This window comes from Urocitellus parryii, chromosome 8 (genome assembly GCF_045843805.1).
Source record: "Urocitellus parryii isolate mUroPar1 chromosome 8, mUroPar1.hap1, whole genome shotgun sequence".
In the NCBI taxonomy this organism is placed as follows: Eukaryota; Metazoa; Chordata; class Mammalia; order Rodentia; family Sciuridae; genus Urocitellus; species Urocitellus parryii.
Window position 1 is genome coordinate 136278835 of NC_135538.1, and position 15148 is coordinate 136293982.

General features: G+C 36.0%; 1 protein-coding gene across 9 annotated transcripts in view; it reads left to right on the plus strand.

The window, feature by feature from the left end:
* The window catches only part of Fars2 (phenylalanyl-tRNA synthetase 2, mitochondrial), a 507072-nt gene that overhangs the window by 146562 nt on the left and 345362 nt on the right, over positions 1-15148 (plus strand). For all 9 annotated transcript variants that reach the window (XM_077801819.1, XM_077801818.1, XM_077801821.1 and 6 more), the window contains one exon: positions 7850-8009. In XM_077801819.1, coding sequence (XP_077657945.1) covers positions 7850-8009 — 160 coding nt within the window. The remainder of the gene's footprint in view (positions 1-7849; positions 8010-15148) is intronic.

Sequence of the window (15148 nt, forward strand, 5' to 3'; positions counted from 1 at the left end):
TACAGACATGTGAATTATTTTCTATTCCCCCTTTTGTCCTTCAAACGTTCAGTGTTTTTTTTTTTTCCTATAACTTTAGATAGAATCCTGCTTATTGGGATAATGTATAAACCACAAGAAAAGAAAAATCATGAGTATTTCTAGAGATGATAAAGTCTTCCAGTGTTATTGTTCTGTTTTGAATCTTAACATTTTAATGTTAATGCTATGACCCAATACCTTTCTAATAATGAAATAGTACATATAACTGTTTTTATAAAGAAAAATGTGTATCATTTGCAAATTTAATCGTTACATAGTTACTAATTTCATTGCCATTTAAGAAGAAGAATGTTCATGAAACTTGGATTTATATAGGCTCTTTCCCACGAACTTAAATATTACATGTTCATTATGTTTAAAAGAAAGATATTGAGAATCCTTTTTAAAAAGTAGTCTTTTTAATTAAAACTATTATTATGTTTCAGTTAATTTCCTCAAGACACATTAATTCTACCCATGATAAAATTGTTCAAAATATTTTTAGTGTCATTTTTAGAATTTTGAGTGATCAAGCAGTGAATAACATTTTTTAATTAGTACCCAGATATAGCATGTGCAGAGTTTTGAGTTCAGTCTCCAACACCACACATACATGTACATAAACACACACACACCTTAAAACCCCACAAGGTATAAAAGTATAAAGGATTTTCATCTCCTTATGGATTTATAATATGATTCTGGAAGGAGTTTGTAAAGTTAAGTTCCCCAAACTTCTATTACTTTAGCAGACTAGGTATGCTGCCTGGGGAGAGGGGGACAACTAAATATAATAATTTTGCTAACTCTTTTTAGGCTTAGAGAAAATGGGAGAACTCCTCAAGAAAAGGAGTAAGTGAACTGAATTGAGTGCCTGGAACAGGAAGCACACATGAATTGTGGGGAGTGTCTGCAGGCATGTGCCCTCATCAGCAGGGCAACCTGGACACCAGGCTTTGTGGAAGTGACAAGTTGGGGAAGCCAAACCTGTGACTCATCTTACACTGTGGAAGAGAACCAAGTTGGTTCTAGGGCTGTCTGGGCTCTGGCTACACACAGTCTTTGAAGGAATGCACCCTCAGTCTGGATCCTGACATTTCCCAGCGAGATGTAGAAACCAATCTAAGAACACCAGACACGAGGAAGCAGAATATTGTGTGCGAATTTCAGCAGAAATGACACTCGGTTGCTTCAGCTATTGAAATTCCTGGCCATAAAGAATAAAATAACTGGGTGAAATGTTTAAAGAAGGAAAGGATGAAATCTCAAAAATGTATAAACAGTAAAAAATATTTTATTCAAAAAAGACTGCACATGAGCCATGAATCCATGAAAAGGCATGGAGGAAACTTAAATGTGGATTACCAAGTGGAAGAGGCCAGCTGGAAATGTACTCATGATTTTAACTGTATGGCATTCTGGAGAATGCAAACCTGTGGAGACAGGGAAAAGATTAGTGATTGGCAGAGGTTATGAAGGAGAGAGGGTTGACTAGGCAGAGCACAGATGATTTGTAGGGCAGTGAAACTACTCTGTATGACATTATGATGTGGATACATGTCACTATATATCTGTCAAAAGCTCAGAATGTACAACTCCAAGAGTGAAGCCTAATGTAAACTATGGACTTTGATTGTAATGTGTCAATGTAGGGATATTAATTGTATAAATGTGCCACTCTGGTGGGGAGTGCAGTTGATAGGGAAAGCTGTGTTGGGCCGGGGCTGTGGGTGTTGATATCTTTGTCCCTTCTCAATTTTTCTCAGAACATAAAACTGCTATGAAAATGAGCTTTTATTTAAAAAAAAATGCACATTTAAGATGTAACTAAAAAGGACATGTCGGAAAAAAATGTTTTGACTGAAATTTAAATTTTTTTTTTTCCTGGATCAGAATTTAGTCCATTATCACAAATAGGTTTAATTGTCATGACTCTACTTCCTTTATTAAACCAGGACAGTTTCTGAGTCTTCTTTTGCCCATCACAACCTTCAACACTTTTAGAGATTACTGGTCAGAGGTTTTGTAGGATGCTCCTGAATTTCACATTTTCTGATGTTTTCTCATGATCAGATTCAGGTTATACATTTTTGGCCAAAGTATGATGGAAATGAATGCTGTGTCCTTATTAGTATGTTATTTCACAAGGCAACATGGTGTTGATTTGTGTCATTTTTGGTTTTGTTGAGTTCCTTGATAGTCAAACACAGTATTTATTATGTTTCTCTGCCATAAAGTTATTATTTTTCCCTTTTCAAGTATTAGGTTTCTTGTGGGAAGCTGTGTTGAGGCTATGTGAATATTCTGTTTCTTAACATATTTTGTCTACTAACTTTATAATCCATTCATTTATTACTGTGGTGTTTTCCCAATGCTTATTCTCTGTATCCATCATTTTGTCTAAAGTAATTAGAATATTATAATTAAGAATGACCTTTATCTTCTCTCCCACATATTTATTCAGTTATTTCTATCTATATGGCATCTTGGATATTTATTTATGTGGGTTATAATTCATTGGTAAACATATATTTTGGATCCATATTTGGCCGGGAGAAGCTCTATTACTTGACTCTTGTGCCTTTTGATGTCTTTTTTGGCTCGGCTGAATATCCAGATTTATCTTTCACTTTCCTTTTTGCATTCCTTTAATCAGTTATTTCTCAAAGGAATTCTCCTTTTATGAAAGCATGGTATTTAGAAACCCAAACTTATTGTTATAGGGAATGTCATTACTTTAAGGACCAGCCCCGCTACCAAATGAACAGAGGAAGGGAATCAGTGTATATTTGTTTCCATTTATGTATTGACATATTTATTTATACACATGTGTTAAAAATATGAATTCATATGAGTGTGTCCAGTTCCAAGCTAGCACCAAATAAGTGGCTTGGTCTAGGAGTCCCCATTGCCCTTGACAATGACAGTGAGAAACCTGGTTCTTTGCTGGGTTCGGTGGCACACACTTGCAAACCAGCAACTTAAGGGGCTGAGGCAAATTTTGATGCCAGCCAGGGTTACATATTGGGAACCTATCTCAAAACGAAAAAGGACTTGGGATGTAGATTGGTGAGAAAACACCCCTGGGTTTAACCCACAGTTCCACAAACAAAACAACAACAACAACAACAACAAAAAATAGAAACTTGGTTCTTACCCAAAATTTATTTGCTGGTTTGATCAGCTATATAGTAACCATATAAGGTAGTTTCAGAATTATTAGTATGTATCTCTATGGGAAAAATAATTACTAATTTTTATGCAGTTATTTGCTATTGTGATTTTAACTGTAGAAAAACTCATTAAAATTCTGTTTTTCAAATTTAATTCTTTGTTTTCTTCAGTGTGGCTTTGTCATTTATTTAGAATAATGGTCTACACCCTGTTATCCTTTGTATTTCATTTTGGGTTCTAGCCACCTCTGGATGGATTTTATTTTTTAGTGTTTTGAGTTACTAGAGTAACACGATTCTGTAAGTCAGAAGTATAAAAAAGTTTACACAGAGAATGTCACTACCCTACCCTGATCTTTTTACTCCATTCCCATTCACCCATTTTTTATTCATCCTGTTTCTACCCATTTTCTTGCAGGTAATTTATTTGTTCAATTTTTGCTTTATGCTTTAGTTTTTTGTTTTTGTTTTGCATGAATGAAAAAATATACATGTATTTTATCATTTTATTCCCTATACAAAACATGGCATATAATAATATCTATTTCGAACTTTGCCTTTTTCACTTCCCAGTTTATCTTGGAAATCATTCAGTATTCCTTCGGAGAGCTCTTGTTTATTACACCTACCACTGGTGCTCTATTATATAGGTAGTTCATAGTTTATTCACCATGTCTCTAATAGTGCAAGATTCTTATTTCTAATATTTTGCGGTTTCAAAAAAATGCTATGAAAACCTTGGAAAAGTGCATTACTTTGGGAAGTATACCTTTGGGATAAATAGCTAGAAACTGGAGTAGTGGGTCAGGAGATGAACAGTAAGTGTAGTTTTGTAGGATGTTGCCAAATTGAACTCAACAAGAGTTTTTCCAGGCTCCATTACCACTACCATGTATAAAAAAGCCCATGTTTTCTGAAGTCTCCCCCAAAGAATATGTTGTCTAGCTTTTTAATTTGTGCCATTATCATAGGTTAGGAATAATATGTCAGTGGTTAATTTGCATTCACTGTCTGATTTTTTGTATATTTAAGGGTCATTTTCACTTATTGCTTGAGGATAAATAGTTCATGTATTTTTCTCTTTTTAAAATTGAGGTTCTGCCTTTTCTTCAGTTTTTAAAAGTCCTTTATGTTAGAGATTGTATCTCTTTATGGTGTATGTTGCTTCTTTAATTTTTTTCTGCTTTTATATCAGGTTTTATATTCTAGTTTTATATCAGGTTTGCCATGGGTTTTTAAAAATATTTTTATTTTCCTATTTTTATCTGTTTATTCCTTTGTATTTAACATTGTTTTAGGTATTTTTCTTGAATCTAGTAGGTAGCTGGGTCATGCTTTGTGTCCAAATTTAACATTGTTTTTCCCCTTTATGTGTTATTCCAAATTAAGTTTATTTGCATTTATTGATACAATGGCTGTTTGATCTCAACTTGTCATAATATTTTGTGGCTGTGCATTATTTTATATTGGTTGGTTTTTTTATAAGATGTAGGTTATTTTGCTCTTGAATTAAACTTTTTATTGCTATTCAGAAAGGTTTTATATTTTTTTAATGATTGCTTTTATATTTACTTCTTTTAAACACCTTACTGTACTGCTTTCTTAACTTTTTATAGTCTAGTTTGTTTTTAAGATATTGTCTAACTATTGACTACATGATAATCAATGATTGTATTCTATATTCTGATTTTTAGTTATATTATTTCTACTTTGTTGGATCATGTCACATGTAAAAATTGTATATTAGTTATCCAACTTAATCTCCAACTTTGTTATAGTCAAATCTGCAATTTTATTTTATTAATATTCTCCAGATTAGCTTTTATTTCTCTCTTTTTTAAATTTTTTTTTTAGTTGTACTTATTTATTTTTATGTGGTGCTGAGGATTGAACCCAGGACCTCACACATGCAAGGCAAGTGCTCTACTACTGAGCTACAGTCCCAGCCCCTCTCTCTCTCTTTCTTTCTTTTTTCCTTTTGCTGAAAGATTCCCATTTATTTTTTGCTTACATGAAGTTCTTGCATTGGTAAATTTTCAGAAAGATCTCCCTGATAATGTAGCATCCCTGTGTCTTTAGGCATTTTCTATACCCTTGATCCTTTAAGGACAACATTGATGGATATAAAATTCTTGGTCCATACAGTTTTAAATTGAGTTGTTTGATAATGTGGCTCTACTGTTGCCTTGTTGTTTTTGTTTTAATTTATTTTTAGTTGTAGTTGGATGCAATACCTTTATTTATCTATCTATCTATCTATCTATCTATCTATCTATCTATCTATCTATCTATCTATTTATGGTGCTGAGGATCCAACCCAGCGCCTTGCATGTGCTAGAGGAGCGCTTACCGCTGAGCCCCAGCTCCAGCCCTTATTGCCTTGTTTTGTTTTTACTTTTGAAGAATTTCCCTTGCCCCTTTGATTCTTACTCATTTATTTTATTTTAGTTTTGTTTTTCTAGAGGCCGTGAGGGCTTTTCCATTGTTATCTTTTCAGTTTAATGGGTTAACCATTTAGTCCTCCTTAATTTATTTTCTCAAGTTCTCACTGTCTTTATTTTCCCATCATTGGCATTCCATCATGTGACTTTTCTCTTCTGGGGACTTCAGTTATATAAACACTGTCCCTTCTTTGCTTCTCTTCCATTTCTGTCACTTATTCTCTCTGCCTGTTGTTCATTTTAAAATTTTGAATTGTCTCTTCCCTTCATTGCTTTTCTGCTTTTCTTCAGTGTTCCTTATTAAATATCCATTGACTCCATTGTCTCTTTTGTACTTTACAATTTGAAATTGAGTTTTGAGAAGATTTAATTTCTTCTGTTTTATTCCTGAGTCTGATCAATTGTCCTTGCAATTTTTTTTTCACTCATATATTTGTTGTTAATTTTTGAGATTGGACTCGAGTGACTCACTGTGATGACTGGTGATGTTAGATCAGCCTACCACCTCACTCTTTTCTCTCTTCTTTCTTTCCTTAGGTTTTCCTCGGCTTGCACTTGATTTCCTCAAAGGCTCCTAGTGGATTAAGAATAGCATTGTTCCCTCCCTGGGTACCTTTTTATACAGTTATTTTGATGCTCAGGAATTCCGTTTTTCACATTATGCTGAGGGAATGGTATTTAATTGTTTCATTTGTTCTTTTGTTGTGACAAGACTTTGGCACTTGTCATTGTATTTGATGCCTGTGACAGGATCTTTTTCTGAATTTTTTTTTTTTTTTTTTTTTTTTTTGGTAGCGGGGACTGAACTCAGGGGCACTTAAACACTGAGCCAATTTTCCCCAACCCTATTTTGTAAATAATTTTTTCTGGGCATTTAAAGGAACTGCCAGTCTTGGTTTGGCTTAATCCATTTTCACAGCCTGAGGCTCTCCCTGTTGCCCAGGGAATGACACCTAACTGCAGGTATACACAAGGACTAGGTTGTGTTCTTCCTTATGATGAGGATGATTCCTTTAGGGCTGTTTGTTTCAGACACTCTGACTTGGTCAGACGCTGGGTTTCACTTTTGTCTCACTTGCTATTTTAAGTTGTCACAACCAATGTTCAATTTTTCAGTTGATATGTTGTACCGGTAGGCAAGATATTCCCAGTGGCTTTGTGCTAGGCCTTTTTTCCTGGTTTTATACTTTCTCACAGAGTTTTGTTTAGTAATTTCTATTTTATTACTTTTTCAATGCTCTTGCCAATTGTTTAGTAGCATTTATCAGGAGAATTCATTCTAATAATCGAACTCAGCATTATTAGAAATGTCAGTTGATTAATTCTTTAAATAAAAATGTTTGTTATTTTTTTTATTTCATGGGACTTCTGGTGGGAAGGATGATAGATTCATATACACAATTCTCTTTGTTACTCAAACTCCTAGCTCAGGTAGAGACCTACTTTTTTACCACAGATGGACAAAAAAGTAGGTCTTTACCTACTTTTATTGGTAAAGCAACTTTTGACTACTAGTAGCTATGATTGATAGTGATGATGATAATGATGATAATGAGGAAAATTTATTTTGCCATTGCACTATGCCAAGTACTCTGTATTTTCATGTATTATTTTATTTATCATAAAGTGTGTTGAATGTTATCTCATTTTATAGATCATTACCAGAGGCGTATCTACCAGATTTCTTGCATGTGTTCACATGGATCCTAAGTGGCAGAAATGTGGGGCAATTCCTGTCCTGGGCTTTGGAAATAAAAGAGTAGCAAATTCCAGCATGATTCCTGCCTTTGTGGAATTCACAGGATTTGATTCCCAGACAATACTTTCTTACCTAGTCCCAGGTCACACTACATGGACATTGTGGGATAGTTGGGGATATCATTTTTGAGTCTGAAAGCCTGATTCATTTGTGTTTTCACTAGAATTGAGGATACTGTCTCTAACTTGGAAATGACTATAACTTTACACAAATGTAAAACAGAGAGATATCAGCAAAGATGAAAACAGTCTCTTAATTCCCTAGACTCTCTGCACCATGTAGCATAGAGCTTTACTCAAAGTTGCTTCTAAGTGGATGTTAATTTGGGTGTTTTTGTTAAGTATGAGATATAGTTTTTATTGCATATTAAAACAGATTAAATTTTGTGTTTTAGCTGGATTTCTATATTATTTCAACTGGCTTTGTGTATTTATTCTTTTCCTTTTGGTTTACAGTTATTTGCTGATATAAAGGATGGAGACTGCCTGAAGCTCTTTGAACAAAGTTCTCGCTCTGCTCATAAGCAAGAGACACATACCATGGAGGCCTTGAAGCTTGTAGAGTTTGACCTTAAGCAAACTCTCAGCAGGCTTGTGACATACCTGTTTGGAGATGGTAGGTACTCAAATGTCTTTGTGTTAGGCTTAGATGTCCAGTAATTACCATCTTTGAAGTTAAAAAGGTTGAATCTAGATATTTTGTTTAAGTGGTGGCATAATGGTTTCAGTTCTACTGGGATACAACCCATGAATTTCTTGGTTTATCCCATTTAAACTCAAGAGGATATGAAAGTAGAATTAAGTAGAGAAGAAAAATGTTTATAACCTTCAATAAGAAAGATGATGAGAAGATGTGAGGGAAGGGGAGGGGGGATAGTAGAGGATAGGAAAGGTTTCAGAATACAACAGTTACTAATAGGGCATTATGTAAAATTGTGGATGTGTAACCGACATGATTCTGCAATCTGCATTTGGGGTAAAATTGGGAGTTCATAACCCACTTGAATCTAATGTATGAAATATGATATGTCAAGAGCTTTGTAATGTTGTGAACAACCAATAAAAAAAAAAGAAAGATGATGACTTAGGATCAGTGTAATCAGTGGAGGGAGAGTATACTAGCTAATTAGTGTTATTAGTATATTATTATTAGATCAGACTTTAAATGTGACTGAGCCCAATGGAAAATTTTATATGGTAGTATGTGATTACTACTATCAACAACAAAAATATTAATGGTGAATTTCCTGTTGGTGGACCAATATTGTTAACATCTGGACTCTCACTTTAGTCATCATTATGCTTATTGTCAAATGCATAATTCATGTAATATTTAAGAAACCACTAAAGAATCATATAAATTCTTTATATACACACAATGTTAAAAATAGCAAATCAATTTTAGGATAATATCCTTTCAAGGAGATGGGGAATTGTATTAGGGGGTAGAAACCAGTCTTTAAGTGTGTTAATAATTGTTGTATTTTTTTAAAAAAATATGAAGTTAAATATGACAAAATGTTATGATTTGATAAACTGAATATGGGTGTGTGGATGGTTGCTATTTTCTACCCCTGCCTCTAGTTGTGAAATATTTCATATTAAAGTAGTATAATGCAACAGTAAAAAGGGTTTCAGGTAGAGAGTTTTGATGTGAAAATTCTATTATAGCCAACTTCTCTTTACTTTCATGACAAAAGAAAGGAATTGTTATATTTTTAACAGTAATATCATCTAACACTGAAATACAGAGAAATGGATTATAGTGTTCACACCATTTTAGAGGAAGGTTGGGATAGGAGGGATTCTAGTACTTTTAGGAGATACTATTCTGTCTCAAGTAGCTATACAGAGTCAGGCTCATCTGAATTTTTCCCTTGTCAAACTATGGAAAGAGATTTTTAGAATCCTCCTTTTTTATGCATTCCTACACATTTCTGCAATCACATTTTGTTAATCTCACAATTTAGTATTTGTGAGATTAACAAACTGGATTTTCAAGGAGTTGCAGGCATCATGGTATATAATAAGCTAGATATAATCCTTGTCTTCAAGAAGCCATAGATCTTAAATCCTCTGCTAAGAAACATTAAGTGTTCTGTGGACACAGGGGAGAGAGGTCTCCTCCAGGGCAGAGTATGCTCTCAGAAGGGTTCCTGGTGGAGGACAGCCCCACTGACACTTTGAGGATAAGTAAGAATTAGCCAGTGAAGGGGTTGGTCACTAAACAAGAAGAGGTGGAGGAAGAAAAGAAGACAATATAACAAAGTAGGTGAGATACAAATGGTAGTCCTTGAAAACACACATAAAACAGAATAGCATTTAGGAAAGAAAAAAAGAAGAGGAGACAGAGAGGAAGATGATTGACAGCAAGTCTTATGCCCACTGACAGATGGTAGTGTGGAATCAGGTGAAAATGAAGTTCTCTACTATCCACTTATTCTGAAATATTGAACAGGTCATTTACTGCTTTAGCCCTCAGTTCTCTAACTTCAAAGTTGAGGCAATACTTATTTCATGTGAGAATAAAATGAGATAAACATGTGAAAGGTGCTTTATAAATTAAAGATTTTAAATCAATTTGAAAATATGTAAAAATGACAAAAGTAAAGGAAAATTAAGGCAATAAAAGCAGGAACTGTGAGCAAGGAGAAATGTAATCAAAGAGGGATAGTTGTGGTTGCTTTATCTCCATTGCTGCTCATGGAAATGGAAACAGCCCTGTGGCCCAGCTGTCATGATGTGGAGGTTGGCTTTAACATCCTTACTGAGTACTAGCAAATATTTTAAAAAGAAACACTGTGGTAGACCCTGTGCAGATTGAGGATATACATTTCTCCAAATGTGATTCTTTACTCTTCTTCGTGTTATTATTTTTAACATTTGGATTTGTATAGCTTTCAAAACTGTGCACTGAGGTGAAATTTTCCAGAGAGCAGATTTTTGTATAAAAAATATTTCTGCAATATGTGATTTTTCTGACTCTGATGGCTGTCTTGACATGGTAGGCAGGCTCATGGCAAAGAATTAGGAATCTTACATTTTGAAACAACAATGAAGTGGTAGCTTCTCTTTTTCAGGCATATATTTACCTTATTCTTTTAAAAATGTTGTTAACCCACACTTTTCAGCATCAGATTTCATTACAGATAGGTGTTGCTATTATAAAATCTTCAGATTCAGTCTTTGTTTGTATTAGCAGAATCGCGGAATGGAATTCAAGTAAAAAAATCCACCTTGGACAACATGTGGTGTTCATGTGTCCTAAAGTCTGTCAGTGAAAAAAGCCTTGTAGTCTTTTGTTTTCTTGCAGCCATGATCAGTTTTACCTCCAATCACACAATAACTGAATGCCCTGAAAGTGCTGAGAGACTCTGCCCACACAGCTTTGCCTCATGCTGAGAGCCTTGGTTGGAAGAGCTTGTCCCTGGGTTTGCCAGGCTTGTCACGTCTGCTGTGCTGCTTCTTCAGGGACATGCTGAGCAGGGTGAGAAGGTGACCTGAACCCAGACCCAGTTCATGAACTACAAGAGTGAGAGGGTCTGTGTCACAGAAAACAAATAGTGCTGTGTGTTTTCTTAGTGTTCATACTGAATAGTAATAATCTCCTCAAGATTCTTGGCTGTTTCTCTTGACCCTAAAGAAATGTGATTGTTCCTGTTTTAGGGATTTCAGAGGCATCACTTAATTGTGGACTTTTGTTGTTACTTCTTTGGTCTGTGTTTGTGTACATGTGTCTGTGTATGTGTTTTGCAATCTTCTGAAGAATATTTTTGGCCCCATGAATGTGAATGTTATTTGATCAACAATAGAAGAAAAATAAATATTAAAAAAAGAAATAATAATGATGATAATAACAACAATAGCGATGATAGTTAGCACTTTTAAATCCTGTGCTGAGCACTTTTACAAAGATGTTTTTCTTTGGTCTGCATCTGTGATCCCCATTTTTCACCTGAGGGGAACTGACACAGAGAATTCCACATGAGGATCACCTGCTGCTAAGTGTTGTGGGCAGTTTTAGCCCATGCAGTTTTATTTCTGAGCCCATCGTTGATTTTTGCATTTATGAAAGGACAGAAAGCAATCACTGAATAATATTTCTGAGCCTATGAAAACCATGATGTTAAAACAACCTGGTGAGAATCGGGCCTCTCTCTAGGAACTGCCTTCTGACCCCTGCTTTCTTTCCTCTGTTGTTTTGGCTTGTGGTACCCAGCTTGTGGTAAAGCCTGTGTTTGCTGCATCATATCCAATTACATTTTGGATACCAAGGATTGCTTAAAAACTTCACTCTTTCTATAGTTATTTAATCAATGGGAACTGCTTTGCAAGCCTTGGAAATACCCAGCAACTCTTTTTATATTTGTTTTTATGGTCTAGGTTTTTCACCTTTTATTATATTATTGGATTCCTTTGTTCTTGAAAAAGCAAAATTAAAAATTAGAACACACTATTTCCTTGTGGCAATTTGTTGTTATTACAGTTGCTTTAGTTTCAGGTTTTTTTTTTTTTTTCTTTCTGCAAATGTGTTTTATTATTTTCTGCTAACATTTCAATTGTACCAGCATCCTAAGGCAATTATAAGAGAGGTTATCATTTCAGAATTAGAAGGAAATAAAAGAACCGTTTAGACTGTCTTTATGCTTGTGTAATTCATTGTTGTTTTTCATATTTCTCAATTGTTTTCATTTTGTACCATGTTTGGCAATCATTTCTTTCAGAGCAACTGCAACGGGGGTTTAGGATTCTTAACATTTTATTTAATTTCTCTTTCTGTCCTTTGGGTTTACAGCCCTTCTTTTGTACAGTCTCTTTGCTAAACATTGGAGTTTCCCTTTATAATGCATTGACCTCACAGTCCAGTTTAGATCAGCAGGTCTAAAGGAGAGATGGATTGTGCTACTGTGCTGCTGATTAGATATGTTGCCATGGGGCCATTGTGTCTTTACCTGTGTAAAATCAAAAAGGCCCATGGCGGTCATTGAGATGCACTTCCTATCACCCTGCTAAGGAATCTCTGCTGATGGGAATTCAGGAAGCTTCTAGCCATCTTCTTCTTAGGGGGACAGCCTCAGCTGCCTAGAGTCTCCTTGCCCTAGGATGTGCCCATTCCAGGACTGCCCACATCCAAAGATTGAAGGTGGCAGGAGCATAAAGGCCTTTCAAGGGCCAATTCCGATGGGCTGTCTATCTCAGACCTCTGGCAAGGATCAGGCTTTGTTGGGCCTGATTGCTGTGGTTGACTTATCCCTCTGCCCAACCTGATGCCACCACCTTCCTTTCACAGGTGTTGATTTCACCCAACCCTGCTTGCCAACCCAACTTTATAGGGACCCACATCTGGTGGCACTCAACCAAAACATTCTAGGCCCCTGCCTTGTGAATGATGTCCTGCTCAGGAGGGAGGTCCTGTGGCCATGGTAATGAGGATCTTATGCATTTCATATCATTTTGTATTTTTTCTATTCCTGAATTTTTGTTAGTGTAACTGAATGAAATCAGTTGGGATTAACGTTTACCATTATAAATGTTAGCTCTACTTTGCTCCTAAAGTTAAAATACTTCTAAGATTATCACTTTTAATAGTTTTTACATGAGCTCTCTTGGCTGGCTGGTGCCGCCTGATTTAGAGAGTGTTATCTTTCTCTCTAGTGCTCCTAGACAATGATGTAACAAAGCAGTCATTTCATTCAAGTAGTACCGAGTTGCCTGTTGAGAATCAGGCCTTTCTCTAGGAACTGCCTTCTGACCCCTGCTTTCTTTCCTCTGTTGTTTTGGCTTGTGGTACCCAGCTTCACTCTTCAGCCTGATCCTTGGAACTTTATGAAATGGGGATGTGAAGTGTCTTGCTTTGTGCCAGTAGAGGTGCTCAGTGGAAACAGGGCTTCCCCTTAGGAATCAGTTGGACAGAGAATCAGATACGTTCTAAAACTCCCCTTCTTTGGGGACTCCAATTACATGTGTATTTGGCCACTTGAAACTTTTCCTTTTTATTTCTCAGATGCTCTTCCTTTTTATTCTCATTTTAGGTTCAGATTTTAACCTCTGATCATTTTGATAGTTCCCGTTACAGTCTTTTTCTGCAATGTCTCATTGCTGTTAACCCAATGCTATTTATTTATCTCATGCATGTGCTTCAATTAGTCTTTTGTATTGTCCCTATCTATACATAACATTCTTTTAGCTTTTTGAACATAGTGAGTATCATTATAATCTGTATTTTAATATCTTTTTTCCTAAATATTCTCTGTTATCTCTTGATAAATTGCTATTGATTTTCCTTTACTTAATATTTCTCTTCTATTTTGCATGTCTGGATCTATAGGATCTATAACATTGTAAATTTTACCTTGTGATGCATTTGAATGGTTTTGTTTTCCTGATAACATTTAGGAACTTTGTTCTGGAAATATTTACAAGAACTTTGATCCTTTTATGTCTTCTTTTTAAGCCTTCTCAGCTAGGACCAATGTAGTGTTTAGTGAGGAGCTAGTACTAAAGGAGCAATACGTTTCTTAGTACTGTAGTTGATAACTTAAGAATTATGATGTTTTCCGCTTGGCTTTTGGGAACCAGCACTATTCCTGATCCTGTGTGAGCATGATACTCTTCCCCCCTTTCTTATGGCTTGTTTCCTGGCCACAGTTGGTTTCTAGAACACTCAGGCATAGGTTCGTATTCCTTTGAGTACTGCAGGGGCTTTTCTGCAGATCTCCTGAGCTCTGTGTATCGACCTTTTTTCCTTATTCTATTTGTTACACTCCAGTCACCCTGATTTGTCCAGACTCCTAGCTCTTCCTCTTCAGGTTTGGGAGATAGCTGGGTTCTTCTGTTTTCTCCTTTCTTCCTGAAGCGATATTAGTTTTCTTCCCTTAGTGTTAAGTGTCCTTGGTGACCTCGAGTCCTATGTCTTCAGTGGCATCATTTCATATCTTCTGGCCCTTTAAATTCATGGGCTCTACTTCTGCAAATTCAACCAGCCTTGAATCAAAAATATTTAAAACAAGGAGTCCGTTCTGAATACTTAAAGAGTTCTCTTGTTACTATTCCCTAATCAATACAATCTAACAGCTCTTGAAAGGTATATTGTAAGTAATTGGGATCGGATTTAATGTATCCAAGACAATATGTGCTAGTTTTATGCCAGTATTGTGCTATTTTATAGAAAGCTTCGTGAGGCTTTATTGAGTGTCCCTACCAGCACTGTTACATATGCCAGGGGATATAGCTGATCCAGTGCGAACGGCCAGACTCCCTAAGTCTTCAGCTTTTTATGGGTACAGCCCCAGGTTGCATTTGGAGGATACGTTTTGTCATTTCGTCTTGCACCAGCTTGGAGTTTATCCCATCCCAGCCTCTGGTCTTGGGCTTCCAGCCTCCGTAGGCCCTCATCCAGAGTGTGTTGCCCTGCAGCTGATGGCTCCTGTCTTCTGCTTTGGTTATGGGCCCAGAGTCCAGCAAACCTGTTTTATTTTCTCACTGCACTGCATTCATGTTCTGTTTCTGGCTCATGGAGGTGTTCCTCTTATCTGTGAACTTCACTGTACCTTGTTTTTCTTTCTTTTTCCCCTGTGTGTGTGTGTTAAACTAGGAGTCTGGCCATGCCATATTGGTCTTCTGAGTGCACTTTGCATGGGAGCCAAGAAAATGTCACATTCACCATCTCTGCCAGTGGAGGGCAGCCTGGGACTCTGCTTTTGGACACACCTGGCTCTGATCTTAGCAAATACTGACTTGACTTGAAATTTAGAT